We start from the raw sequence: 27,327 nt of genomic DNA, 5'->3' as shown, positions 1-27,327 counted from the left end.
TGCATCGGTAATATCGAAAATGACTTTGAAATGATAAGAAAATTCTGAAAATGATAAAAAAATACATTAGATATTCTTTTTATTAGATCTATTTAGATATCTCGTCTATGGTTAAACTTTTGTTACGATAAAAAAAAAATTATAATATAGAATAAATTGCTATTTATGGTAATGTTTAATATCAAATTAAATCCTCGAATATCGAGATGAGCGGATCTTGGAAGAAATATTCATTATATACGATAAAATTTTATTTCTCTTATTCATTTGCAAATACGCGATCGTATTATTGATATTACCTTAATTATCGAGAGGTTTCGCCATTAAATGTAAGATGGCGGCAGCTATGGCTGCGGCGCAAACGAGTCGGCGATCGACACGGTTGTGCCATCCATGATGGCTGAGACAGTTTCCGAGATTTCGAGCACGGTGTCGTGAGTACGCGTTCCCTTTATCGCACGTTTAATTGCTAGTGAAGCTCATCTCCAGAACAAAAGGATCCCGGAAAGAATGACAGACAGTCCAGCGGCACTCGTAAGTGTTGTCACTGTCTATTAAATTTTCTAGAGAGAGGTATTCAGGAGCCTCGATGTTCGTTAGGTTACTTATCGAGGAACATGCGCGCATCTAGAGCTTCTTCGCTTTTATATGTCATTGATTGAACGAGGATTGAGCTCATTATTACATAATATTTCGCCTCTTTCTCCACTCGAGCAATCGGTAGGAGTCTCTGAAAGAACTGATCGAGACGGGGACATGTAGTTTACCTCCGATGTGGTATAACGCGCAAACGCAGAGCAGAGGTTCGTTGCCCGTTCGCGGTTGACGTCACTGGCAGATAGTGGTTGTCACCTGTTTCTATCCACAGTGACGTCACGAGTAAACGTGACGTAACAGGGAAGATCGTTCTCTCGGTCATATCGAGAATATGTACTCCTACGTACATGATACGTTAAATAACTTACACCGACGCGTGAATAATATCTTTTATGTCTTATAATTATGTTATTTATGATAATATTGTCCAAATTGATATTTGTAATTCGAGGTATGATACAATGTTCGCCTTTTATATTGATTTCATGTTCAAGTAATTACTATCGATATATTTGAACGAAATCTTATCTTAATTGTTAGTCTGTTGCTATTATTATTTTCGTTATTTTTATATTCGTTTTATATAGAATATTTTTTAACTTGTATTTTAAAATCAAATAATTTATTGTAGACAATATCTACATACTTGTTCAACGATAATGTTTTAAGTAAATAGAAATCATGAAACGAAAGAGAAAGGCTCGAATAGCTCGAATTACAATCGGGTAAATCAAATTCTATTTGTATTTACGACATTCATATATGTAATAATAATTACGTATAGAGCGTTCTTTAAAACGATTTGCATTTATTAATCGAAAAGATGGCCTTTTGAATGATTACAATTTAACATTTTAGTTACAGTCAAACGATCATCCACATTGGAATCTGCGATGTTTATTCCAAGTCTTTATCTAACAATAAAACTATAATGGATAATGGCCACGATTATCGGTGTCGGTCAACACGAGAAAACAGACAAATAAGCAAACAGACACGCAAATAAATGATTAATTAATTCGTAGAGATAGTCTTTTTCGAAATATCATTTTCACATATAGGAAATTTGGACTTCGATTCCATTTTTATTTTCTCAATTGATGTTTTACACCATATTCGTTTCTCATATTTTTCTAAAGATATAGTTAATAGATTAGTATTCTTAGTAAAATTAAAATTGTGACAAACATATTTTATTCATAGGGAGAACATATTTAATCGTATACATATCGTCAACAAACAATTAATTATTTTATCAGTATTATTTTTTCCATTATATTCCGTATAAATAATGTTCTCTTTTGAAAGATTCATTCAACGTGGCGGTAGTAGTTAAAAGTAAAAGCGGAAACGGGGTTGGTAAGGCCGACAGGGATGTAACCAAGTTAGAATGCTTTTATCGTCGAATTAAATGGCCAGGAAAAGCCGGAAGTGCGAATGCCGTTTCAGCGGGGTATTTAATTTTGTATACAGTTCGCACTATTTATTCTACTCCATCGCGCGCATCAGACTGGCTCGAAAAGTATCGCAACGTGTATTCCACTAGCCTCTAGACTCTGGCTTTAATTTTGAATGTTTCGCCTCTCCTATTCCTGTTATCCATCAACGCGATAAGCTTTCAAACTATGCGTGAGTTAGTTACAAAGTATGGTGAGCAAAAGTAATCCCTTATCCCCGACTGTTCACGATTGAATAGTTCATAATTACAACAACGGACTTATTTATTTTTCATGGATGATAATACGAGTATATTTATTATATGTTCTATCTCGATTTAAACCGATCAAGATCGATATGTAATTTTTCCTCTTTGAAATAAAGTTAAAACGTGACGCGAGAAAAATAAAAATAACGACAAGGAAATCGAAATTGAATATATTTGTATCTAATTGTTTTTTTTTTTCTCGATAAAAATATCGAAAACGTGATCTAATATCGGTTTTATTTCGGTATAAGAAGAAACCGTTTCAATCTTGTGGCGAGATAGAATCATGTGCGTTGCATTGAATGGCTGCAATTGTGCAGCTGCAGTTCAGTAACGATTATTGGTGTAGGTGCATGTATACCAATAATGTTAACGAGACACCTCGTATATCGTAATTTCCCTCTATTACGATTGTTTCGCGATCTCCTCTCGTTTCCCTTTCCTTTCTTTTCTTTTTCTTTTTTTTCACATATTAGCTATTATAGATATTGTTCTTCTTAATTAAAATATCCTGTTTAGCAGTTTTTTTATTTCTCGACATATATATATATTGAAATATTTTATTTTTTAAATTAAGTTAGAAAATTAGTGTGCTTTGTAGGGATCTAGAATAGGATCTAATTTATTTTTATCAAGAAGGACGATATAAATTTAGTTTTTAGTACATTCAATACGTTTCGAAATGTTAAATAGAGTATTTTAATTAGTAAAGGACCGTTTATAAATTTTTCCAATTAATTATTTTCTTAATTTTTTTGAGTAATATAGATATTCGAAGAAATGATGGGTCCTTTTAATGAAATAAAATGTGTTCATAATCATAATCATATTAGTGGAAAATTCATTTTATTTTTTAAAAATTTAAAATAGTAAGTAATATCAATAAAATTCAAAATCAAACAAAATTTTATATATATATATATATATATAATATTATTTTTTAAGTTATTTAAAATTTTTTTTCTTTGACACAAATTTTGAATAATAAAGAATATAATAAAAATTGTATAACCATAAAATTAAATAAAAAAAAAATTATTACACGACAAAAGACTTTATAAAATTATTAAAAATATAATAGTATCAGATTATTATAAATATAAAATCGAATTTTATTAATAACACAATTTTTTTTATATAAAGAATATACATTATATTTATTTAAATTTCAATTTATTAAATTTCATATGCTTCTAATCATAATCGGACAATAATTATAACATCAAATTTTAGATTCGAAACGTAATGCATGTACATAATAATAATTATTTTGAAGAAATCCAAATATTGTAAGAATTCGCTATCTACACATTCTAATTTTTCAAACTTTTATAAATATTCGTATCGAAGAAATATCTCGGAAAAAAGAAAAGAAATTTTTAAAATCGTGAAGGATAGATTTCGAAGCGAACAAAATTCGGTAGCAAAAGGTGGAAGAAACGAATAACAGACTCGAAAAAGGAATTTTCCACGAAGTAGGTAACACCATACTGACCCCTATGGGGTTATCGATTTGTCTCAAAGGGTTTTTATCGGCGTGATGAGGGGTTAGTTAAGCGACGAGCAACGCGTAACGCGTTTGACCATCGATGGTGGCCGAGCAGAGCGTGTTCTGGCAAAATTACGGCTGACTTCCCATTGTTTGGACACCAGAAATTTATGATTACGAGCTGCGCTTGCGGTCATATTCCAATTCACATGCCGAGATATTGATCTTAATTTGAATCTACTGGGCGGCGCCTTAATTCAGATCAATTGGACCACCAATTAATTCGAGAGTAACGATCAATCGCCTGTCATGGGAATAATTAGGAATCCACCATTATCGATTGGTGAGAAAAGGAAAAAAAATAAAAAGATAAACAATTATCCATCGATTATATATGTATATCATGCGTGGGATAAAGTTTTTTAAGTTAAATGAAAAGGATATAATAATAGAATTTCGTCGTGATTGTGTAGTAAAATGCAGATAGAAATTATTCATCGATGATTCATGTTACAATTTAAGTTACAGAAGAATGTAGATGAGATTGAGATAAAGATTTTTATTGGAATTTTTTTCATTTGGAAGTAAGAAAACATTATTATGTAAGAAATGAAACGTAACACTAAACTATATTTTTTTTTTTTTTTGAGATAGAGAAAAAGGATGACATAAAAACGTAGGAGAGACGTAACCGACTGACAGGCTTTGTCAATATATCTGTCGTTAAATAATAAATATCCTATTAAATTTTTATGTAATTGCATACTTTTAAAAACGATATTTTAGAATTTGAGAGATATCGTTTCATTTTGTTCGAAATTAGGGGGAAAAAAATTATTCGATTAATGTACACACATATATATATAGGCAAAGGATCAAAGAAAGATTCAAGGATCGTTATTGTTTTGGATAAATTAAAATCATTACGTTATTTTTTTTCTACAAAATTTTCAAATACATACAGCACAATACGTGACAATATTATTTCGATCGGAGGAACAATAGAGATATTGTAAATTCTTTAAAGTAAAACAGGAAGATTTTTGATGTAATGGTCGCGCGAAGGATCCTTAGCAACGAGCGTTTCTTTTTTAATAGATTCCGAAATATATAAGATTATCTGAATCATGTGTTACGAATATCGAGTTTCTGGCGAGCGACGATTATTTACGACGTTATAATTTTCAACCTGGCGTGGGATTCTAATCTATTGCTTTGCAAATAGGCCGCAAAATTCGAACGGTCTCTCGGTTAGCAACTGACCAAGAAATTACATTTTCCTCGAGGGAGAACTTATTTATCGGTTCCCTGATTGTTTGAAGAGAAAAGACAGCTGCGTGAAATTTCTCGTCCCAGCCCATTGAATCACGGATCAATTATATTTTTATAAATATTTCTTTTATCTTTCTCTCTCTTTCTCTTTCTCTCCGTGAGAAAAACTTATGGAAAAATAATTTTGCGCACAAAATTTTCTCTCTTCGTTCTTTATTCTTGACGATACTGATATCGCGTTTGTATATTTTTGAAGTATTCGCGTTACATCTTTATTTATAAAAAAATCTCTTTTAGTCTACTCGATGTACTTTTTTTAACGCAGTGCTTGCAGAAATTTCCTGGCCATGACTAAAAATATTCTCAAGCTACGAGCAGTATCGCGTATGGTTTATTATAGATCAAATAAAAAAAAAAAAAGAAAAATCTTACTGCGTTTGTTTTAATAAATTTGTAGATAGTCATAATGATCGGTGATGAATAATTTCCTCGGTGATATCATTATTCGTGTGATACTATTTTTTTCTTTTCTTTAAGTGAAAACGATTCTAATGTTCATCTCAAAATTATCTCTGAGTATGCAAATCAATAAAATTTGAATCTTTATAGTTACGCTATCTTTTTTGTTTGTCACAAGCTTTTCGATTTCCTAATTTTCCAAATCGATATTTATCAAATCGAATTTATTATCCGATTATTTGTAAAAACGAAAAAAAAAAAAAGAAAACGATTATGCGTTCCGATAGCAACACTCGTAAGAAAAACTCGTGTGCAAAAGAAAGAGATTCTTTTTCATCTTACAAATTTCTTGGAAAAGTTCATTGCGTGTCACCCCCCACAAGATAGGAACACACACACGTACACGTCACTCGCATATGAATGCATTAACTCAAAGATAGTATACCGTTATGGCGATAAAATCGTGCGTTAACTTTAAAAATTTTCTTATCTTATACGAAAGGAGGAAGTAGCAATTTATTTGAATATTAGAAGAAAAAAAAAAAGAGGTAGTGAAAAATATTGGAGAAAACGGTACGTCTGCACGAATACGTTTTCCCGCAGCGATTTCTATTATTTAATTTAACGAGGCGCCCCGTTTACTATTCCATTTGCATAACCGGCCTTATTATCGGTTGTACGGTGGTCCATAATTTCGCGCGCGTTTGCATTCGACTCGATAACTGTCGTGACAAAACGATAACCGGTGCGCAATTAAAGGAAGTTCCGAGAAACGAGCGCATAGATCGTTCGGTTTGGCACGGTCTCCGCTCGAGGGTAACGGAAAGAAGCGGTGGTGGTTGTTGTTTCACGCTGCTACATTCTCCTCCGGTATCTGTACCATCGTTTCGCGGCTGAATTAGAAACTGCACTTAGTTTTCCTCCGGTAAAAGATATTGGGTGGTTCCGCGTCGTCGTTCGAAGACAAATTGCCCGGCTGGATTAGACGAATGTCCCTGAGCGATCGCTGCCGAGACCCGTGCGCCCGATAGAACCTGTTTCAAACCGGCTTCGAGATCCCGCCATTTTTCAATCGGACCCGCGTACTCGAGTTCGTTTGTCCGCCGCTAGATGGCGACACGAGGATCGATTTCCCCTATTTCGAGATACAGGACGATTGTTTTTTCGATTAAAATTATTATTCGAAGCATCTTTGATTTTTGTTACGTTGTTTTAACGTGAAATTTATTATAAAAATAAGAAGAAAGATTGATAAGAATTTGTTTTTTTTTGTTATTATCAATGGTTTCTATAATTATTTTTCAATGGTTTTTATAATTATTTCATTTTGTAAAATTGGTAATCCGGATTTTTTGATGTTATGAAAAATTTAAGAGAGTAAGAATATTATAAGAAAATACATAATATATGTACGGAAGAATAGATTATAAAATAAATTAATATTTGATGAATCAAGAAATCTCTGTTTAAATTTCTTTTTCTTTTTTATTTATGGTCATAATATATTATGCAAATATAAATTTGCATAAATATCCGTAGCTTAAAAATTATTAATATTAATAAATTTTAATATAATAAATTCAATAAATTTTATTTTTTTAATTTAATAATTGAATTTCCTTGCTAAATTTTATTATCAATTTAATCAAAATAATAATTTTCACGTTAAAAGAACAAATTACCAGATTTGAGCCATTACAATAAATCGTATCGTACGATATTTTAAAAAAATCATTTCGTTTTAGTAATCAAAAAGTAAAGAATTAGCAAGATTATGTATCATTCGAAAAGTCTCGATAGCTTTATCGAGAAATTTAATTTCATTAACGAAAGTTGGACGCGATAGAGATGGAGAATTTATTTTAAACGATTGACAAAAAGGCAATTTCATCGATGTTGCGCAATCGTAAAATCGATATTATCCGCTATTTAGCCGTGATGTTTCGATTAAACTCTTCTATCGAGTGTGCAAATATTTTCCTCATTTAGCTTGCTGCCCTGTAACCAGTGTCTGTTGGATAATATTTACATCGGCGCGGCACAAAGTCCAATGAAATCATTACCCGAGACGTCTGTCTCTCTATTTGTCCGTGGCCGACTTTTCGTTCGCTATTTCGCTGAATAACATCGCGTTTACCGCCCTACGTGTTCACATTCGCTACGCGATCAAAATGAAATTCAGGATGTGCAATTACGAGATACCTTAGAGACGTTCATTCAGAATATACGTGTGCGTGTTATTATACAAGCGAGTTTAAATAATAAATCGTATTATTAATACCGTAATAATAATACCGTTTTACTTGTATATAGAACAGCAAATTCTAGGTTTTTTTATATCATATACAAGTTAAAATTTTACGGCAATCTGAAAAAGGACGATTATATTTTTTAAATTTTTGATTAATTTTCAAAGGAGAATATTCGTTTGGAACTTTTCGAGCAATTTTATAAAATTCAAAATTCAATATTTCGTTGTTTAATTTTTTAACTCGTTATGAAATATAATCTCAGGCAAAATTATATTTAAAAAATGAGAAGAATGAAAATTTGAGAGATTCGTGAGATTTCGTGCATTCGAAGAAATTTTTCAAATAAAAATAAAAAAATTGCTGTATAATTATATCGTAGGTATACTTCGTGGAAAGTCAGCATTTTTTCAAGCGAATTTCTTAATAAAGATATTTACGATCGACTGTACGAAGATCGTGGGAGAAGAATTGAACTCGATGAATTCACGTTTGTTGTAAATATAATTCAGATTTTTTTCACTTATTCGTATCGAATATTCCCAATCGAGTACTCTCGTGTACTTTGGTCTTTCAAGTTTCGTTTTTAATATTCACTCGATTCTCCCTGTCAAGTATTATACTGCAAGTATCCGTAACAATCGAGCGTAAAACCGTTCCGCAAGAAATTGATTCTTTCTGGGACGATAAACATGATCGAACGAGGGGCCAAACGAGCGTATTAATTAAATGGCGGATTAAACAAAACGTGGAAGGGAATATGGATAAACGGAACGGAATACGAAAAAAAAAGAAAAAGAAAAAAGAAAAAGTAGGAAATGAGGAAGAAGTGGAGGAAAGAGAGAGGAGGGGGCTCGACAAGATCTCGCGGTATGGTTTCGAATAAAATACTACGACAAAAACGTCGCGTGAATCACGTGGAAATATGCGTACGCACAGTATGCCGTGTCGTTATATCGTTTTTGCCGGATGGCGCATTGTGTAGTACTTTGTAGTCACGTTGCATGTTTCCCAAACGTCACAATAACCGTACGCCCACACTCTCGCATTGCTACTTGTTTCGTCCAACGTGTATGCGCGTGTTCCAAACCAGTTCCTAAATACCCGTCAATCCTTCGCCCGGGACACAAAATATCGTTGCGTTTACACTTTGTTTATTACACGCGTATAAATACATGATACGTATGTAAATAGAAAGATGGACAAACGAATCGAGCTAAATTAAACGAAATCTCTGTAAATGGAAGGTGAAATTGTTTAATCGCTTTAAATATACGAGTTGGGATAAAATTTTTTAACGACCGAGAACAAGGGATTAAAAAATATTACGTGATAAAATGAGATGTGACGGAACGTGTTCGTCGTCTGAATTGCTTCTAGATCATTGTGCTGGATCCGTTAATCCGTAAAGGTATGCGAGAGTAATTCGTAAATGTTGTCGGGTCGGATCGGATTGAGATTTGAAAATTTTGGGATTTCCGTGAAAATCGACATTCCTGTAGAAATATAGATTCTCGTGGATTTTTGAAGAAACATTAAATTTTAACAAAAAGAATTGTCGATGTTCGAATAATTTCGTGATATTTTTCGATATTTTATTATTTTTACTCTTTATAATTTTATTTCGAGTCGGATCAGATTCTCGAAAGTATCTCATTGTCAAAATTCGAATCGTGTTTCGGGAACGAATTAAATATTCAAATCCGCAGCAAAAGTAGATTTTTTCTTTTTTCGTGAAAGAGAAAAGTACGCGCGGCTGATTGTATTAATCAAAGAAATTCGTCGAGAGAAAGTTATTACGAGTTACGTACGCGCGCGCGCATGGTGTAAGCATGGAATTTCGAAAATGTTGCGTGCCCGTTTTAATGCAAACGCGTTCACTGCGGGATAGTTTTTGTGAAACGGTGTGTCGTGCAGCGACGTAAAACTGTTCTTTAGACACCATGCTGATGTATAACAGTATTACATGCAACACATGGGGCATGACTAAAGAGGTTGAAACCGCGGAGACTAGCGTTTCCATCAGCTTATGCATGCCACACGGCACCGCTTGTTTCTCTTTCGTGTTAATAATTGATTTCACCGGTATTTGCGTAATAAATATTCCGTTCCTCTTATTTTTAAACGCGTGCACACGCGTTGATTTACGCGACAACTCGAGAATCCCGTGATTTAAAATTGATAAGATCCCCTTGATTTTCAAATCGAAATTTTCTTTAACCGGTATTACTCGCATATTCAATAGGAATATCGCCTTGATAAATCGTTTCTTTCCATCCTTGACACGATTTCTCGATTTTGCATTTTCTTGATTTCAAGAACCCAGAAAGACGGTGATTAATTGGAATTAATTAACTTCCAACTGGTATCGTTGTCTGATTATCTTGATTCCAAGAACGGAGAAACAACTAGATTTCCAATTAAGCAACGCTGCAAATTAACTTTAATTTTGTATTTTCTTAATTGTAATTTCAAAATTATATTTTCGAAAAACTAGTCAATTGGCCCTGCTAAACGAGAGAAATGATATCCAATTAAGGTGATTCATGTTTATTTAATTTTTAGTAATGCCACTTTAATCCGTACATCGTTTCTCAATTAGAATATTTCGTGAGCTCTGTCGACTGAATCCTTACTTATCTCAATATAGTGTAAACTCATTAGCGAATTAATCTGTAAATTCTTAGTACATGCACTCTTATTAGGTGAACTATTTATTCCTCGACGGATCTAGATAAGTTCTATGTACTAGCAATCCAATCGTTTCGTTAATTTTCATTTACTTTTGAAGAGATATTTAACATATTACTTCTACGTAATATGTAATAAAATTTTTCGCGACTCGAAGCAAAAATCAAAGAGAATAGTTTTGACGAATCGACTCTTCATGATTCTGTGTCTCTAAAAAGTAATAAGACTGTGTAAAAAATATACAGACCAAAGGCATAGCTCCCAACAGCGTTGAAAATATATTTTCTATCGAAATTATATTTTAATTCAAAAATCCACTGCTTCAAAATTTATAGAGATAATTTTTTGAGAAGAAGGAAGATAGATTTAAATATGGAAGCTTGAAATCAAGAAATTGCATAAATCCGTCGTGTCACTCTTCATTCAACGATACGCACTCTTGTAAAATTTGTTGCCAAATTTCATTCATCATGTTATTCCAATTCAAAATCGGAGATGTTGAACGCGTTTAACACGAAAGCGAAATGACGGGAACCGGGATAGATCGGTCTCTCGTTACTCTTGGGACACGGGTCGCGTGAATCAACAGTTTCGCGACAACAGTTTGGTGTTCTCGTTAAGAGCCCAAGAATGTCCAGGATGGTGTAAGAAACCGGGCCAGATGGGATCACGGCTCGAAGAGGCACGCGGTTTGTCCTGGTTTCGCGTGTTGCCGCGCCTCGATGACGTGTCCGCGCGGCGACTCCTCTCCTTGTTTTTGTTTTCCGCGCCAAGCCGCGTCGCGGCACGCTTTTAATGCAACGCCTCCGCATTTCGCGATGAGGAGGCTGCTTGCGCAACACGCTCCGATCGCGGCCCGCATGATTCACGTGAAAACGACGCGCGCCGCTCCTCTCGTCCTCGCTCTGTAAACCGATCCAGTTTGCTCGCAACGCGTACAGTCCGTTTCGAGCGGTCCCGGAAGTCCCGCAAGTTTAAAGTAAATAAGAGGAGAGGATGACGATCTTTTCAGAGGATCTCTTGGACCCTCGCTTTTCCTTTTTGGATATCCTAATTTTATATAGCGAAAATTAGGTTGGTCGGTGCAGGAATTTATGTAGATGGAATTCGCGTTAAAATAGAGGATGGAGGGAAAAAATTGATCGATTGGAATTTTTTCGCGAAAAAGAAATCTGTGCGTTCTGTTACGAACGAAGCCGAGAAATTTGATATTTATGTGTATGGGACGGATGAAAATTTATTTCATTGTAGAGAATTCGTTTATATAAGTCGTTTGAGGTCTAAGATTTTAAACGAGAGAATAATTCTTAAATATTTTTACAATTTCTAAAAGCTTTCCAATCTTATTTCTTCTTAGGAAACATAAAATGCTTCAATTTCTCGAAGAATCTTAAAAAATAAAAAGAGGATACGGCAGATAAGACATTTTAAAGGAGAGAAGGTATAAGTGTTTCGACATTTGTGAGTACGAATATATTTTCTTGCGTAAGAAAAATTCTTCAAATTTTCGCGTTCCTCTCCATCTCGTATTATTATTATTATTATTATTTATTTTGATCTTTTTATGGAATAGCCATCCGTTATGCTATTTGAGATAATCTTAAGAAACGGCGGAAAAAACGATGCTCGGTCTTTCTGTTACGTAGGTGCAGCAACTTCCACGCAAACTTAATCTTGTGTGACTGATGAGAAATGTGCGCCGCGTGGTTTTAACCGATGACGTGTTAGAGCTTTGTTCGTGTAATGGAATTGCTATTTGTTCGCTACATTAGTGTACCGTTTCCAGATTAATATTCTACGTGACGATGGACGCGTTTAATTGCTACCAGTCAATTATAGAAAGTAACTCCCTGTTTATCAAATGGACACTTTGTTAAACTTGACGCGAAATAGTTCACGATTCGATATAAACTTATAATACGTCATAAATGGTATGACGCTCGTAAATGAAAACGTCACGTTTCCTTGAATAGCAAATTTTTAACGTTAAAAAAAATTTAGGTCGAAATATTTCGAAAAGATTGCCATAAGATGCACGAAGGATTTATAAGGATCTCGATTCGCTATCTCGATTTTGTTTCTTCGTTCGTAAAGGAAATATAAATTTGACTCCCTCTAAATTTTCGTTTCAAAATTTCGAGATTTTTTTCGCGACATAGATCGGCGAAAGAATTTTTTTTAATTTGGAGAGGAATGTACACGGTTTATCAAGATCCACTACGATATCAACCGTGTTTCTGAATCCAGCCAGGGTAGTCAACTCTCCCTCCCCCTCTGGCCTCTTTACAAGATCAGATTATATTACTTATGGCTGTACAACCTCACGGTCTTGTAAATTTAATCAACGATGCACTTGCGTGAGTTCGCCTCGTGTCAGGATCGATTGCCGCTGTTCAGAAATTTCGCGAAATATCGAATGATACTTCTCCTCCTTCCTTCCCGAGAACGAAATGCCAGGACCTCGTTTTCTTATATCCTCTCTTAATACTCGAGAGAGCCGCGTTTCTTCTTTTTTCCCCCCCCACGATATTCATCGATCCATGATGATATTCGGTTAATTTTTATCGATCCGTGTCCAAGATAGCGGCCGATCGGGTTTATTCATTAAAATCACGTCCCGCTCTTGAAAAGGATGTTTCGAATCGCGAGGACATTAAAGGCGGTAACGGTGAATGATCATACGGAAAAGGTACTATCGCCACAGAATGACTCACAGGGACGGACTCTCTCTCTCCCTCCCTCCTCTCCGATTTTCTTTCCATCTCTGTCCTCTTTTCCCCGGCTCTTTCTCTGTCGCCTCTACGATTCCACGTACTGCATCTGCATGTTAAGTTAGATTGGCTCCAAGAGAACTGAACCGTAAGCCACCGGAATATACGTTGTCTTCTCCCTCGCATCTTGGCCTCTCCTTCTCCTCCTTCGTGATACACACAGAGCGTGCAAACATGGCCGTGGCGGGTCGTGGCACGCACACATCCCCCCGTTGCCGCGTGTCCCGACACGCGAGCGCGTGTGCACCAATGGTATTTGCATATTTCAAATTATTTCGAGGAAGATGCTAAGTGGAGCGTCGCCTCTGTGCAATGGACCGATCTTCCCTTCATCTTCGTTGCTTCTTTTCTCCGTTCTCCATTCTCTTCCGCCCCCGCAACCGCCTCCCTCCCTCCCCATTACGTCCCGTTCTTTCGGCGTCGTTTCGCTTTCGTCCTCTCTTATAAGTACATGAGTGCACACCGATGTCGCGGAATCGATCCCTCGATTCTTTCCCAACTGCACTCCCCTGTTGTCCCCCCAGTCTCGAAAGAATTAACCGGAGGAGTTTCACCTTGGCAAACAGAACCGATAGGGAAACGTTCCGCGAGCTTTCTTCTTTTTATCCTCCTCTTTTCTTCGATATCACCACCCCGGATTCTTTTAATATCCGATTACCGTCGAATATTTGCCGCCGGATTGGTGGCTGTCGCTATTGGCTTAACTTGTTAGTGATTAGAGGTGTTTGGAGAGTACCAATTTCATTCGATTCGGGTTGTCCGAAAGATAAAAAGTAGGATTAGTTATTTTTTCTTTCCAGAAGCGAAAGGAGAAAAGACGAATGTTTTGTAGATTTTTGAGATTAGAAGTAGACTTTTTGTTTTAAATTCATTTGCGAGAAGATTTATTTAGAAATAAATTAATATAATTTTGAAGAAATACGTTTGAATTGATTATTGTCGTCGTATAGTTTGGATTTCGAAAAAAATTGGGATACAAAAATGTTTCTCGAAGGGGAAATGGTATTTTTAATGAATGGAGAGCGAGGAAGAGAGAAACGTGAAGTCGGATCAAATTCTAAGACGAATTTTAGTTTGTGTTGCGTATCTGTTTTAGCTATCATTTTCCAGTAAATATGTTTAATAAAGCTCGTTTGGACGTAAATAAATTTAACAGTGGTTGATTATTTGAATTTGAAGCGAAATCTTATTACTCGAATAACTGTGATTCGTCGTTTACAATTATGTAAACGTTTCTATGATATAACATACATTTTATTCTCTGTTACTGAATAAATGAAGAATTAATTTTGTAAGCATTACGCAGTTATCGTGTTTGCCGTAGATACGTTATTATGTATTTAAGTGAAAATGTTTCGTGGAATCCTCTCATATTAACATGAACTTCTGTTTACTGAGCGAAATATCATACTTGGTGAGAAGGACTGGGTAAATTCCTATTAAAACGACCTGGTTGTACCAAGTTTCTTGTCCCCTGACAATTTCATATAAACGAACTTCTATAACGTCTAATTATTACCCTCCTCTTGGATCAAAGAATCCAAAATTAACGATAATAATCGATGATTCAAACGTAATCAAAATGTAAAATCTGAAATTCGTCTCTGGCTCGTCCCAGAGTTTACTCCTTTGAAGAGATATTTCTTATTTCGTGTTATACTGATATAACTCGGTTTCTACGATGGATCGATGTAGTCGTTTCACCTTTTTCTACCGTACGATTTGTCGTAAATTTGTTTATTGGCCGCTTCGTTACGATCACTCTACGAGATAAGTAATATCGTAAACGTTCTTTTAATGTCCGCATCCGGTACTTGGCGCCGATGAACCGGCTACGATACGTTTATCCATTTACACCGCTATTCGTGCATTCTTTCGCGCGGCTATTACGACTCTCACGAGATTAAGTCAGTCACGGTTTCTGAAGGATCGTCACATTCGTTTTAGCGCGCGTCGATTTTACGCTGTACTTTCGATTTTAAAAAATCGTTTTTTTCTCGCACAATGGACGATCATTTGTTATTAATTTGTTATTTAGACATTGATTCCCGAGATTATTATTTTTTTCCATCGTGTTTCTGATGTTCGTGTTAATCTAATGTTCGTAATATGGAGATATCATGTTTTCTTTACAAACTATCCTAATGGAACAATGAAATAAAAATGATCTCGGTTGGATCGTTATTAATCAAAAACGAGTAAAATTCATATCGTAACGATGGTATCATAAATTATTCTACAGTTTCGGATTATATATGTAAAAGTAGTAAAAAAATTTCGAAGAGTTTCAAGGTTTCGATCCAATGATCTATCTCTAGAACAATACGATATTATAAATAGAGGTTAATGCTGGCGTGTGTATAATTGTAAATTGATCATGGTTGGCCACCGTTTCTAGGCCGTTTCTTAAACGAGAAAATTTCAATCAACACATGACGGTTGGCCAGCTGGCCTGCTCGTAGTTTCTATATTTTGCGCAAACGTCGATGGAACTGGAATGGAATGGTAGCTGTACGATGTTGATGTCATAATTCGTGTTGACCAGCACCGCGTTGACCGTGGGTATGTTGAGCTTATTGGCCAGATCGTCTTCTTGAAATTCTCCGGTTATCGGATTCATTTGAGAGCAACGTGTTTTCGCCAGCACACACGCGGTCGTGTTCACGTATAATTGGGCTAATTTGACGTCCGTCAAGTTGAAATTGGGGAATATTCTTATGGCTTCGCCGACGCATTCCCTGAGCTGTGCGAAATATTTCTCGATGAACGATCGTTTTTGCTCGAGACTCGAGACAATTTGTTTGCATATCGGTAAATCGAACAATTCAATACAAATGCAATTTTCTAATTTTCTAAAAAGCATCTTTTATCGTTTACATCATTTATCGTTAGATTCTCATTATTTGCAAATATTATATTTACAAAATTGACAGAAGAGACCAAGACAAAAAATTTCAATTACATTTTTGTATTCGTTGAATTCCTTTAAAATTGAATTTTCAGTGCTGTTTAACAGTTTGGTGTATTATAAATCAAGGTAATCGAAGACAATAGGCAATGTAAATAGGTAAAATGCGATAGATTCAATGCAAGATTGTTGAAGAGAAAGATGATTGTACATGGATGCGTGAATGATGTTAAAGAATAGTGATTAATCATAGAATGAGAGAGTAGAAAATATCCAATTGAATGTTCAATGTTGCATTCCACATTTAGTAGTTAGTATCATACACGTAAAATAATAATACATATATACAAAAGTAAAATATACATATACTTACTAGATTTCGTTTCGTAGGTATTTTGAATCAAGTGATATGTACAAATTCATCAATATAAGTGTATCTATGTACAATTCGGTTGTTTGGAAACTGTAAAATTTTGTGATTTAATTTTCAATTTTCTAGGATCGATAGGTTCGGCTCCTGGTCTTACGGTATTCGATTCTATATTCCGTTCACGTATGACGCAAACAGCATTCACAAATTTCTTGTAAAACTTAAAATAAAATATTGACACTTTTCTGGAAGTCGTCCTCAGGTTTGATGTTGTTCTTCTCGGTTTAACTCGTGCATCCTATTTACAATTGCTTTTTCTTTACATTTCTATACAAATTATTTGAACAAAATAACAAGTGCAAGATCGTTTTGTATCTTCTATCTGTTCGAGGCATGCAAAAAATATTTTAAAGTATTTCGCAAAAAAAAAAAAAAAATTGTACGATCTACTCACCAAAGTATCCTTATTTACTTGACGTACGCATTCGAGAAACGAGCAATATATCGTCGTAGCACTCGTTCTTGAATTCATCATGCTCGTGGCGTTCTGTTGCGAAGATGAAAATAAATAATCGATAAAAAAATTTGATGGATAAAACTTACTCTCAAGTATTGTTGACAGTGGCCATAATCGGTATTATTGAGGTAAATATCGGCACAGTTCGAGATAGCCATTAATAAAGAGTATCCAAGGGTTTGACTGGTAGCCCTGAAGAAGCATCCGTAACACGCGTCTCGACGAGTTGTATTTGATCCTTGCGATTGATTGCACAATTGGTTCAATAATTCAGGTATCCTCACACTACAATTCATACGGATTAAATTGACGAATCGATCGATCCACTGTATGAAAATTGATTATCGCGAAGAAAGGTACTTTTTAATGCCAGTTATAGATCCTAAAAATTTAGATAAACCTTCCTGTACCAGCGGTTCCACCAAATTGACAGACGCGAGCAATATTAAAACAACGGATACACGTAGTTTCACCATCGTTATCCAGCATTCATTGGTCATTTGAATGGGTATCCGTTCGTGTTAGGTGCTTTATATCATAGATGAATCTGATATGAAGATCCGGGGACGCGTAGCTTCCGGCAAATAAGCTTTGAGATCTATATTTTTAGAGAAAACATCGATTCAACGTCTGTATTGTTTTGTACAATGATTTTAGCCCTGTTACAATTCGTAATTATTCAGAAACAGGATATCCTATATAAATAATAGCGAGATCTCGTGAAAATTCATTTGATTGTTGTTCTTGTTCCTTGTTCTATCGTGAATTATTATTATCCGTTATGTAAGGGAATTTTGTTAAAAATCATTTATACTGAACGTTACACGTATAATTAATACAATTTATAATAACAGGTAAATTATTTAAGAATATTCGTACGTGAAGTTAAATTTGAGGAAAGACAAAGTTAATCCAATAAATTCAAAGATACTTATTTAATTATAGGATTTATCTTCCATACAAATTTAGAATAATTGAAAAATTTAAAAAAAAAATAATAATTTCATGTAAAATAGGTTTGACAGTAAGACAGTCTCGTCTGATTGGATAGAATAATCTACTGCAAACTATAATTCATCTATAGAAAATTTTACTTTTTCTGTTATCATTTACATTCTATATCTTATCTTCGAACACATTGATTCATTATATTATATTTTCATTCATCTTTCACTTTTCATCGTTACGTATAAAATTTCTCGCGTTGGTCCAATTCTCCAATTTTATTGTTTTGGTTAGAAACCGCGGGCAAAAGTGTAACAATTCTCACATTACCTGTGCGATCGTGTAGACGCACGTCGACGACACGCCGTTGGTCGTCGTTGTTGTCCCGTAAAAATGAACCATGGACGAGAGATCTGGGACGATGGAAGTCGGTGATGGGCGACAGCTCGTTCACGGCACCAGCGAAATCGGCCGGTTTCGCGGATGCGATCCGTCAGATCGGATCTGTCTGACACGATTATTACGTGACGATATGAGGGAACCTCGTGTCGCTCTGGAAACGCGGTTGTTGTATTCAGCGTGGAGAACTGGACCTCCATGGAGCATTTTTCACGCGTGACGTGGCGTGTCGAGATATCGAATAGTTTTATTTCACGATGAAATTTTTGTTCGATGGCAACCTATTCGAAGATGTTTTATTTATTCTCGTTTTTAATGAGAATAAAGTCGCTTTAAAAATAGTGGTAAAAAGTATGCGGAATGATTTAGGTTTCGAGTCGTTATTATTTTTTTCCTTCTAAATACTTCGCTCGATAAGCAAAACTACTCAACCGATGTTATTTTACTTTTATTTCGATGAGGATTTTATTATTCTAAAGTGGACAAAAGATAGGTAAATCCCTATGAAGAGGAAAAAATGAGATAATCACTATAAAAAGGAATAAAAAATACGCAGAATATTTTAGATGAAAACGGTCAATATATTAAAGAATGTGGATAAGATATTATTTTTTGGCTTATTCTTTAAAAAAAACTATTTTATTTATATTTGTTCCACGTGATACTACGATTTTTTTCTAACTATTTATTTATTTGCGGTTGGTTGTATGGTTCCGTATAAAACTCGTTACTGCTCTCTTGAAATTGACTCCCTTGTTGCACATCCGAGCCACTTAAACTCTATATCCTTTGCCACGTTACAATTAGGAGGAAACGTATGTTACACCTGGGCCTTATAATTTTGTGCGCTTTTTGTACCTAAATATCGTATCATTTTTATGTTCACTTCTACAAACATAAATGTAGATGTAGATGTTCTAAAATGTAGTAGGTGTAGACGAATAAAAATTTAAAGGATCGAACAAGTATCATTTTACTCGCGATTCAATCGATATCGCTCGAATAAGCGTCGCAAGATCCATTATTAATAGCGACGCGAAAAATGAATAAACATCGTGGTCGAAGTTCTCTCGATTTTGAGTAGGGGAGGAAAGTGGGCCATCGTGTGCGTCCGAGACGACACACGTGCCACGGTTATTTATACGGCAGACGGTCGGGCAAGAAAGAGGCGACGTTTAGGACATGCGCGAAAAAGGGGCAAAAGAAGGGACGGATGCGACTGAGAGACGGTAAGAGGGATGATGGAGGAATGGAAACGGTGCAATCCCGATGGAACCAGAATTAGAATGACTCACGGGATTATTTGTGTTTATGTAATTCGAGAAATTCGACACGGTGGAGGGACGGTGACGTTACCAGCTGTATCTCGCTCGTCGTGAATCGGCCGAGTTGTTTCATTGGTTTTCAAGTGGACCGCGGTATCACGTTGCACCTTTGATTTTTCGAAATTAGATTTTAAGATCGGTTGGATCCATTATCTGTCTACTTTTTCTATGATTTTTGAACGTGGAATCAACATATCAGTACATGTCATTATGATATTAAATTATCTGTATCATGATAAAAAAAAAAAGAAATAATTAAATCTACACATACTATATATCTAATATCAAATACGAGAAACGCAGAAAAATAGAACGAAGACATTACACTGATACTTTCGAAAAGAAAAAAAACAGACGTGAATCGATTTCTTCCGAGATGTATTTGAAAAACCATCATCGCTATCTATGTCTCTCTCTCTCTTTCGTTCGATACATCGAAATGTATTACTGTTTCGCGACATGACAGCTGCACTCTCCTCCAAATTTCTTCCCCATCCGGTCGGTCAAGCTTCGGGATTCCACTGGTAAAGAGCAATTAAACCGTGCTCGGCCACCACCCTCCTTCGAGGTCGGCCTCGATGACAGCTGCATCTCGCTGTCAATCAGTGTCCTCTTCTCGTTTCTGCGGGCGGTCAATTAAGTGGACGGTAACTCAATCCTTGCGGATGTCCCCACCATTTTATTTCGAGTCTCACGAGAATAACGAGGTGGTGGTAACTCAATTTCACGAGGCGTACGCGCGCGCGCTGTTTTTGTCAGCGACGTTTATTCTCGGCCCTCGTTCCCGGATTTACCGAATAAATAAGCTTTTCTAGTCGGAGGATCGGTGGGAGGGGAGGGGAAGGGAGAAGGTCCACCGAGTTGGAATAATTTAATCGCACGTTCAAATGTATATACTTGTAATACCGATCCCGAGGATCGTTTGTAACCGACTCCTATGCTGAGATAAAGTGGCTGCATTTATTTTGCGATCCGTTTGAACAGGTTGACTGGAAGCGCTAAGTAACTTAAGTGCAAACGTATTCGGATGTTGATAAATCTATACCCCCGGTTATTTACCCCCGACACGTTGACAACCGAATAAATCGAAATCTCGGGCGGAATAAGCACTTAGCTTTTCAGAGAAAACGAAGTTCGTTCCGTGATACGAGAGTGATTTGGAAATGTATATCGATAGTCGAATTGCAATATGCACAAGTAAGAAAATGCACGTTGTAGCTTAGTTATGGACGATTGAAGAAAATCTGTTTATCTCGACGTACACTTATTAAATTACGCGTGATATTTATGCATTTATGTAAAATTTGAACGTATAAAATGACGTGGAAAAAGATTTAATGATATGCATTATAATATTTGAGAAATAATTTAAGAAATCGTCGTTTGATTATAAACATTTTATTCCAAAATCGTAGGCGAGATTAGAAGATTGTGAGATGGATTCATCTTCAGACATAATATTCATACGATAATGTCCTTTGTTAAGAATTTTATTTAATGATCCATAATTAGAAAACTAAAGTATATACAAGATATTATTCATTTGCCTTACATATCAGCAAATAAGTGATTACATATTATTCATACAAATTCATCCCCTAAGATATTTGGTATATATTTTTTTCGAAGAATCATTTTGCCAGACTTTGAAATTTGTCTCGATCAAGTAATTAGGCTCCCAGCGGATTGAGAGTAAAGGGCTAAAGGTTTCCTCCTTCGCCGTACAAATAAAATCAGTGTCCCCCAGAAACCCAACGGCGTGCTCATTTCTGGGGATCTTTTCAAACGTCTGGAGGAAGATCTGTGTTTAGGGGTGTCATCGCCACTGGATACTTTCCAATTACGTTGGACAAGATTTCGTAGGTTCGTTGATTCGTGGATAATCCGCGCTTTGGTGCTCCTTATTGGATTAGGGGTCGCAGCGAGAGGCCAAATGACGGAGCGTATCTCGAATTAAAATTCTTAATTATGGGACAAAAGTGGGAGAAAATTGGCCCGTGCTTTTACGAGTTTTTGGAAAGTTTTGTATACCGAAGATCACGTGGAACACACGCGTCATCTCGTGAAATGATTGGATGATGAAACAATATAATTGAATAAATTTAATTTTTCGAAGTAATTCGTTCGAAGTAATTCTGCTACTGTTCGAACTTGTAAAACGGTGCAACATTGAGAGCAAGTTTCGAAAGACTGTTATTTAAATACAACGAGGAATTATGAGACACGACTAACTTAGTCTTCGGTTTAATGAACCGTGATTAATATTTCACCGTCCTTTCGAGTGTTACGTGATGAGTTTGAACACGATTAGCGTTACGATGGAATCTGTCGATGCATAATTAAACAGAGACTGTAAGTGAATGAAAATAGAGCAACGAGGAGAGATCGAGTTTGAACGTTTTATCAGGCTTCATTTTTAATGTATACACCCGTTTCTGTTTCGTCGCGAAATTATACCAGTTTGCAGTTGGAAAATAGAAATTAGTAAATTTGAGACGGGTCGATATAGAATCGATCAAGACGAATCGGTTAAAACAGTCTTAACAGTTGCAATAATTCAACAGGCATCAATTCTCAAATCTCCATTCTGCTGATTCATTAATCACAATTTCGTCTTCAGACAACCTTTATCCATGTTTTAACGCGTTCGATATGGTAAGAAAAACAATTGTAAAAAGAATGATGAGATTCAAAAGAACAACTGTATATATTAATACTAATGCTCGTACTGAATGTAAAGAAAAATATTTAAAAACTTTTTTATTTTCAAAAAAAAGATTCGTGATCATAAGATTCATTAAAGAGAAACGAACATTCACTTAAAGACTCCAATAACGAGGATGTTACCTCTTCCCATTGTTGCTCGTTTCACATAATCCCCACGTATATTTTGGGGGGTGAAGATAATTTTTCGCTCAATTCCCTTTCTCGAACTCCTCGCTCTCATTAATTTCTCCACGCCTTTATGATTCGTTCCGCTTTACACACGAAACCTCCGCCGGCTTCTCCGCCCGATTCTCTCCCCAAACGCGTCTCAATTATTTTCCCTCCTCGCCACAGCCTTTCTCTCCCGATCCTTTCTGGCCGGCTGATAAGTGCATTAGGTGAACCCGGAAATTGGTAGACATCCCGTGGTGTGTACGCACATTAACCCCACCGTTCGGTTCTCGTCGTTTCAGTCGCGAGCCGGAGGGGTCGGCCGTCAAAAAAGAAGAGGAAGCTGGGCTTTACGTGGCCCGGCCACCAGAGAGAGAGAGCCAGGTCCACGTGCGCGATGTATATCAACAGATTTTAACCTACATACACGCGTCGGGTCTCGCCCTCGAGGAATGCTTTTAGTCTTCTCTCCTCGCTCGAATATCATCGTCGAACGATTTCGCGTTAACTCGTCGCGGGAACGTTCTCTTTTTCTCCTGTCTTCCCTTTATTTTCTTATATCCGCCGTTAAATTCACGGCTCGTAACACCGATAATATCACAGGGGGTTAGTTCCTACACATTTGGCCGGCATATGACACTGGCCTGCGTCATTTGGCTTCCTCTTGTTTCACGTCGATTTACTCATCGTCCAAATAGTTTGACGTAATCTTTTTCGATTCGTGTTAGCTGCTAATTAAAAAAAGGATTAGATAGTCAAGTTTAGAGCAAGCGGCTGAAATCGTTTCTTAATAAATCGTTTCATTTTCTTTCGAGAGAGTAAACAAATAGTAATATTCGTGTACGAAGAAAATAAAGAAAACGCGAATCACGAAACACCGAAATGTAATGGAAACGTGACAGTGCCATTTGGCAGGAAAGATCTCTTAACGTAGATCCCTTCCCTTTTCCCCATTGCGGCCACATTTGTCACCGCGATTCGACAGACATCCGGACACGCGGCACATATGTGGACATCATTTTCGACCCCTAATTCGCGCGTAACCAGAGAGACAACGACTGCCGCGCTTCCTCCACGGGTCGTTAAGCTTTCGAGAACGGTGTGCTGGCCTCTCCATTGGCCTTTCCACCGTTCCACCCTCTTGAGTACCACCGTCGATGAGTATTATAAGAAATTGGCGGTGTAACGTGCGTGTTGATAAAAATCAGTTGGCCACGCGAAAAGGGCATCCGGGGATCGGTCTCGGGGGTGTAATAACCTCGTCGCATTATCGTTATCCTCGACAGATACTTTCATTGATATCACGGCTCTCTCTCAGCTCGCGTGTCTAAAGATTCCTCGTGGCTCGTTGTCGCGCTGAATTTACTCGCGTATAACCGAGAGACGAGTCCGCCTCCTACACATTGTAAACATCTTTTAACGATTATTGCCGCCTGTAAATCGTGCATCCCGAACGTTTCGTGTGCCTCCTCCTCCTCGTCGTCACGCATCCGCGAGCCCGATGACGTAAACGTTTTTGGCCGTTAAATCGTTGAATTATTCCTTTTTCTTTTTTTTTTTCGAGTCCATGATTCGTAGAGACAAACGACGGCCATTACTTTGTCGAGTGAACAATCGGTATCGGTTGTTATCGCATCGAATTTCGGCGGAAATTTATTTTCGAGATCTCGAGAACATTTAGTCATCTGGTTGGGTTTAGATCGGAAGATAGAAGATCCTGAGAATTTTGAACGATTAAATTTAGATGATCTTGGAATCTGATCGGAAATAAAGACAAATAGTGATCGCACTTTCCAGGGATACATTGTGTTTTAAGTGCGCAGTATTCGGTTCGATTCAAATCCGATACTGAGAATTCTAAAATGATAAATATAGATTCGGAGAAGGAGTTCTGCAAATTTTGTTTTTCGTATAATGGTATAAGTAAGAGTCGTTGTTAGAGCATATCGGCTATTCGAATTAATCGGGAGATAATTCTATTGGAGCAAATTGGATAATTGATTAGAATGAAATTACAATTAAAGTTAAAAATATATTTTTAAATATGAATATTTATCACGTAAAAAATATATACAAAAATTTTTTAGTTTTTAGTATACGTTTTAAATTATTATTTCAGAATATATAAACATTTTTACGATACACAAATACACATACTCTCATCTTGTATTCGGATAATCGTTCATTTGGATAATCGAAATTCGACAATTTCATTCTATAAATCTTTTCAAATGTAAATCTCTATCCAATCATTGATTCGCGATTGTAATTACAAACGATTCGTCATCGTTGAATTATCTTTGCCACGGAATAATATTACACCAATCTGATAAATAATAAATAATGGAGACGATAAGCCAGATTACGATATTTGCAGTCATCGCGATTTCCGCGGAATATTTCTTTTTTTTTTTCTTCAATTTGATTTCTCTCTTTCGTAATATGGAAACAGGAGCACGCGGGATCCGCACTCGGTGCGACGCACGGTTTCGAAAAACGCGCCCCCGCAGTTGCAAATCGTCGGTCGACGCGCGAGAAAAATAGAAGCTCGCGACATTTTCGAGGAGCCTGGAATACGCTCGTTAATTTTAACGATCCCATCGAATCGACGATGGCATACACCCCCGTTACCAGCGATGACGACTCGCTCCTCTGCCTCCTCATTTTCCCTCGCGCTTTACTCGCTTGTATACGTTTCACATTTTGATTCGATTGGTTTGTAGCCACTGCACGTGAATAGAATAGTGGCGCCGCGAAATACCTCGACCCCTGCTCGACGTTCGTCAAACTCGTGGCTCCGAGTATTTTAGGCCATCCAACTTCCGGCCCCTTTTGATGGACTAATATTTCACTTTTTGCTTCATGACGTAGGGTAAATAGCTCTCGTTTAACGATCGTTTAGGCACGACTTGAAAGGTTTTCGGTCGTTTTTCTCGATTGTTTTTTCGAATTAAGATTTGTGGAGAGTTGATTGTTGATTTTTTTAAATAAATTCTTATTTCATTTATTTATTTTTAACCTTCTATAATACGGAAATTTAATCGTGGTAATTCGTAACTTTATATTTTAATCTATATTTTTATTACTCTTTGATTATATAACTCTTGGGATAACCGGATTGTTTATCCTAATTGCTGGTTGGTAGAATAAGTTTGGAAAATATGAATATTATCTTTTCAAACGTTCTACTCGTAGTTTCGTTCATCAAAACTTCTACCTTTTTTCGAAAAGCAGAGAGGATAAAGTAGGGACGGGTTAACACGACGCCGTGTATATCAGTGGTCGCCGATTCACGATGGGGTCAGACCCCAAAAATTCGCTTTAAAAGTTCACACTGCGCCACAGGAATTTATCGTGGTCGCCTCTCGAGTGCTCTTAACGAAATTAAACCTGTTCAGCACTGTGCAGAATGTTCACGATGATTGTGTCCACCGTGAAGCGTTTGGACCGAAATCTCGAACGATCAGTGGTAACCAATTTTCTCGCGAATTGAAAACTGGTTGAAATTTTGTTTCCATTATATCGGATTTGAAAATTGTTACAGTATCGATTTCGATTCTTTAAATAATTATGAGGATTATTTCGATTAATCATTTTCTATTCTATGTAGTTTCTTCTATTTCATTCCTCTTAAAAATTTATAAATATCATAAAATGTATCATTAAATGTAACTGTATATTAACTGTACAATAATATGTCAAGATTTTTTAATATTCCAGCAGTTTCATTGTTCAGTTTCGTTGTTGTATAAAAGTTATATATAATATATTTAAAAGAGAATCATTTATTACTGACCAAGGCTGATTTCTTTATTAATCATTTTATTAATAACAATCTTATAATATAATTATTATAAGATAATATAGAATGTTCAATGTTGATTAATTGATTAAATAACTTCCTCCTCGTTATATAGTTAAGAAGTAGATACTTGAATATAATGCATCAATAAATTTTTTTATAATTCAAAAGCATTTTTAAAAAAGAAATTTAAAAAAGAATTCATTTCGATTGATGCGTCAAAAAACAGATTTGTTTTCCTAATCGTATCGATACTTTCAAAATTTATCCAGGCTCTTCGAACAATACAGCTTCCCGGAATACCATCTGTCGATGATTCATTCGAAGGCATTTCCAACCGGAAACACGTGTTGGCTTTTCACCATCGATCCCACGACAAGTCCATGGAAAAACGATACCTGAAATCGCGGTCCTTTCAGGTTCCATTGTTGTGGTTACTGTTGTGTTTTCGATCCATCCACCAAAGATGAAGTGCCGTTTCGTCACTCCCGTACGAGTCGTCGAGAATATTTCGTTCAAGGGAGGTGGATAGGCTCATCGTACCCCTTTCATCCCTCGTCACGGCCTCTTTTTCTCTCGCTCAAATTTCGTTATTTGTTTTCGAGGGTGTTTGAAGATCGTATTTACCCCCTTATATGCACTCAGACTCTCTTGACCGAGCTATCTTTCTTCTTTAAACGGTTTTCGTAGATTTTTGTGATGTTGTCTGACAAGTGAGGAAGAAGAAGAAACACGCGTGGTGAATTCATCGATTTAGTTTCAATGAAATGTTGTTTTGTATACAAAAATAGTATGATTAATCTCGATCACTATCCTTTCACAAAAAACGGGAGAAATTCGAGGAAAGGGAAACGAAAAATTTTTAAGACGATGAAAAAAGATTTGCTGGCAAATAATTTTCCAGCGAAAACGTATGGACGCAATCGATAATTAGAAGTGACATGTACGGGT

The 27,327-nt window shown here is 36.2% G+C and overlaps 2 protein-coding genes across 3 annotated transcripts in view; one reads left to right on the top strand and one right to left on the bottom strand.

Annotated features, from left to right (window-relative positions):
• The first annotated feature begins 426 nt into the window (after positions 1-426).
• LOC410732 (3-phosphoinositide-dependent protein kinase 1) overlaps positions 427-27,327 on the top strand; it is a 468,203-nt gene continuing 441,302 nt past the window's right edge. Inside the window, exon 1 of the mRNA XM_026443702.1 lies at positions 427-534. Within this exon, the coding sequence (XP_026299487.1) occupies positions 511-534 (24 nt within the window). The 5' untranslated portion in view covers positions 427-510. The remainder of the gene's footprint in view (positions 535-27,327) is intronic.
• Positions 14,470-17,627, bottom strand: LOC102656489. 2 transcript variants are annotated; one of them, XR_001706312.2, is made up of 5 exons: positions 17,389-17,626; positions 17,115-17,313; positions 16,966-17,058; positions 16,515-16,809; positions 15,888-15,976 (listed from the first exon to the last, which is right to left on the bottom strand). XR_001706312.2 is itself a non-coding variant. In XM_016917606.2 (4 exons), exons 1-4 carry the CDS (start codon positions 17,526-17,528, stop codon positions 15,659-15,661), a joined length of 750 nt encoding a protein of 249 aa, XP_016773095.1. In that variant the 5' UTR covers positions 17,529-17,627; the 3' UTR covers positions 14,470-15,658. The 2 variants fall into 2 exon arrangements, 1 of the variants encoding a protein (XP_016773095.1); XM_016917606.2 differs by lacking the exon at positions 16,515-16,809 and having other exon boundaries at positions 14,470-15,976; positions 17,389-17,627.

Source organism: Apis mellifera, linkage group LG1, assembly GCF_003254395.2.
Source record: "Apis mellifera strain DH4 linkage group LG1, Amel_HAv3.1, whole genome shotgun sequence".
NCBI classification, from domain to species: Eukaryota; Metazoa; Arthropoda; class Insecta; order Hymenoptera; family Apidae; genus Apis; species Apis mellifera.
The sequence above is the reverse complement of the archived record's forward strand: the minus strand, read 5'-3'. Positions and strand labels throughout refer to the sequence as shown.

Excerpts from the sequence above, each read along its gene's own strand:
- LOC102656489 (XM_016917606.2), bottom strand. The coding sequence starts at position 17,528 with ATGACCAATGAATGCTGGATAACGATGGTGAAACTACGTGTATCCGTT. Across the intron at positions 17,314-17,388 it reads TCTATAACTGGCATTAAAAA|TGTGAGGATACCTGAATTAT; the intron begins GTACCTTTCTTC and ends TATGAATTGTAG. Across the intron at positions 17,059-17,114 it reads ACTGTCAACAATACTTGAGA|AACGCCACGAGCATGATGAA; the intron begins GTAAGTTTTATC and ends TCTTCGCAACAG.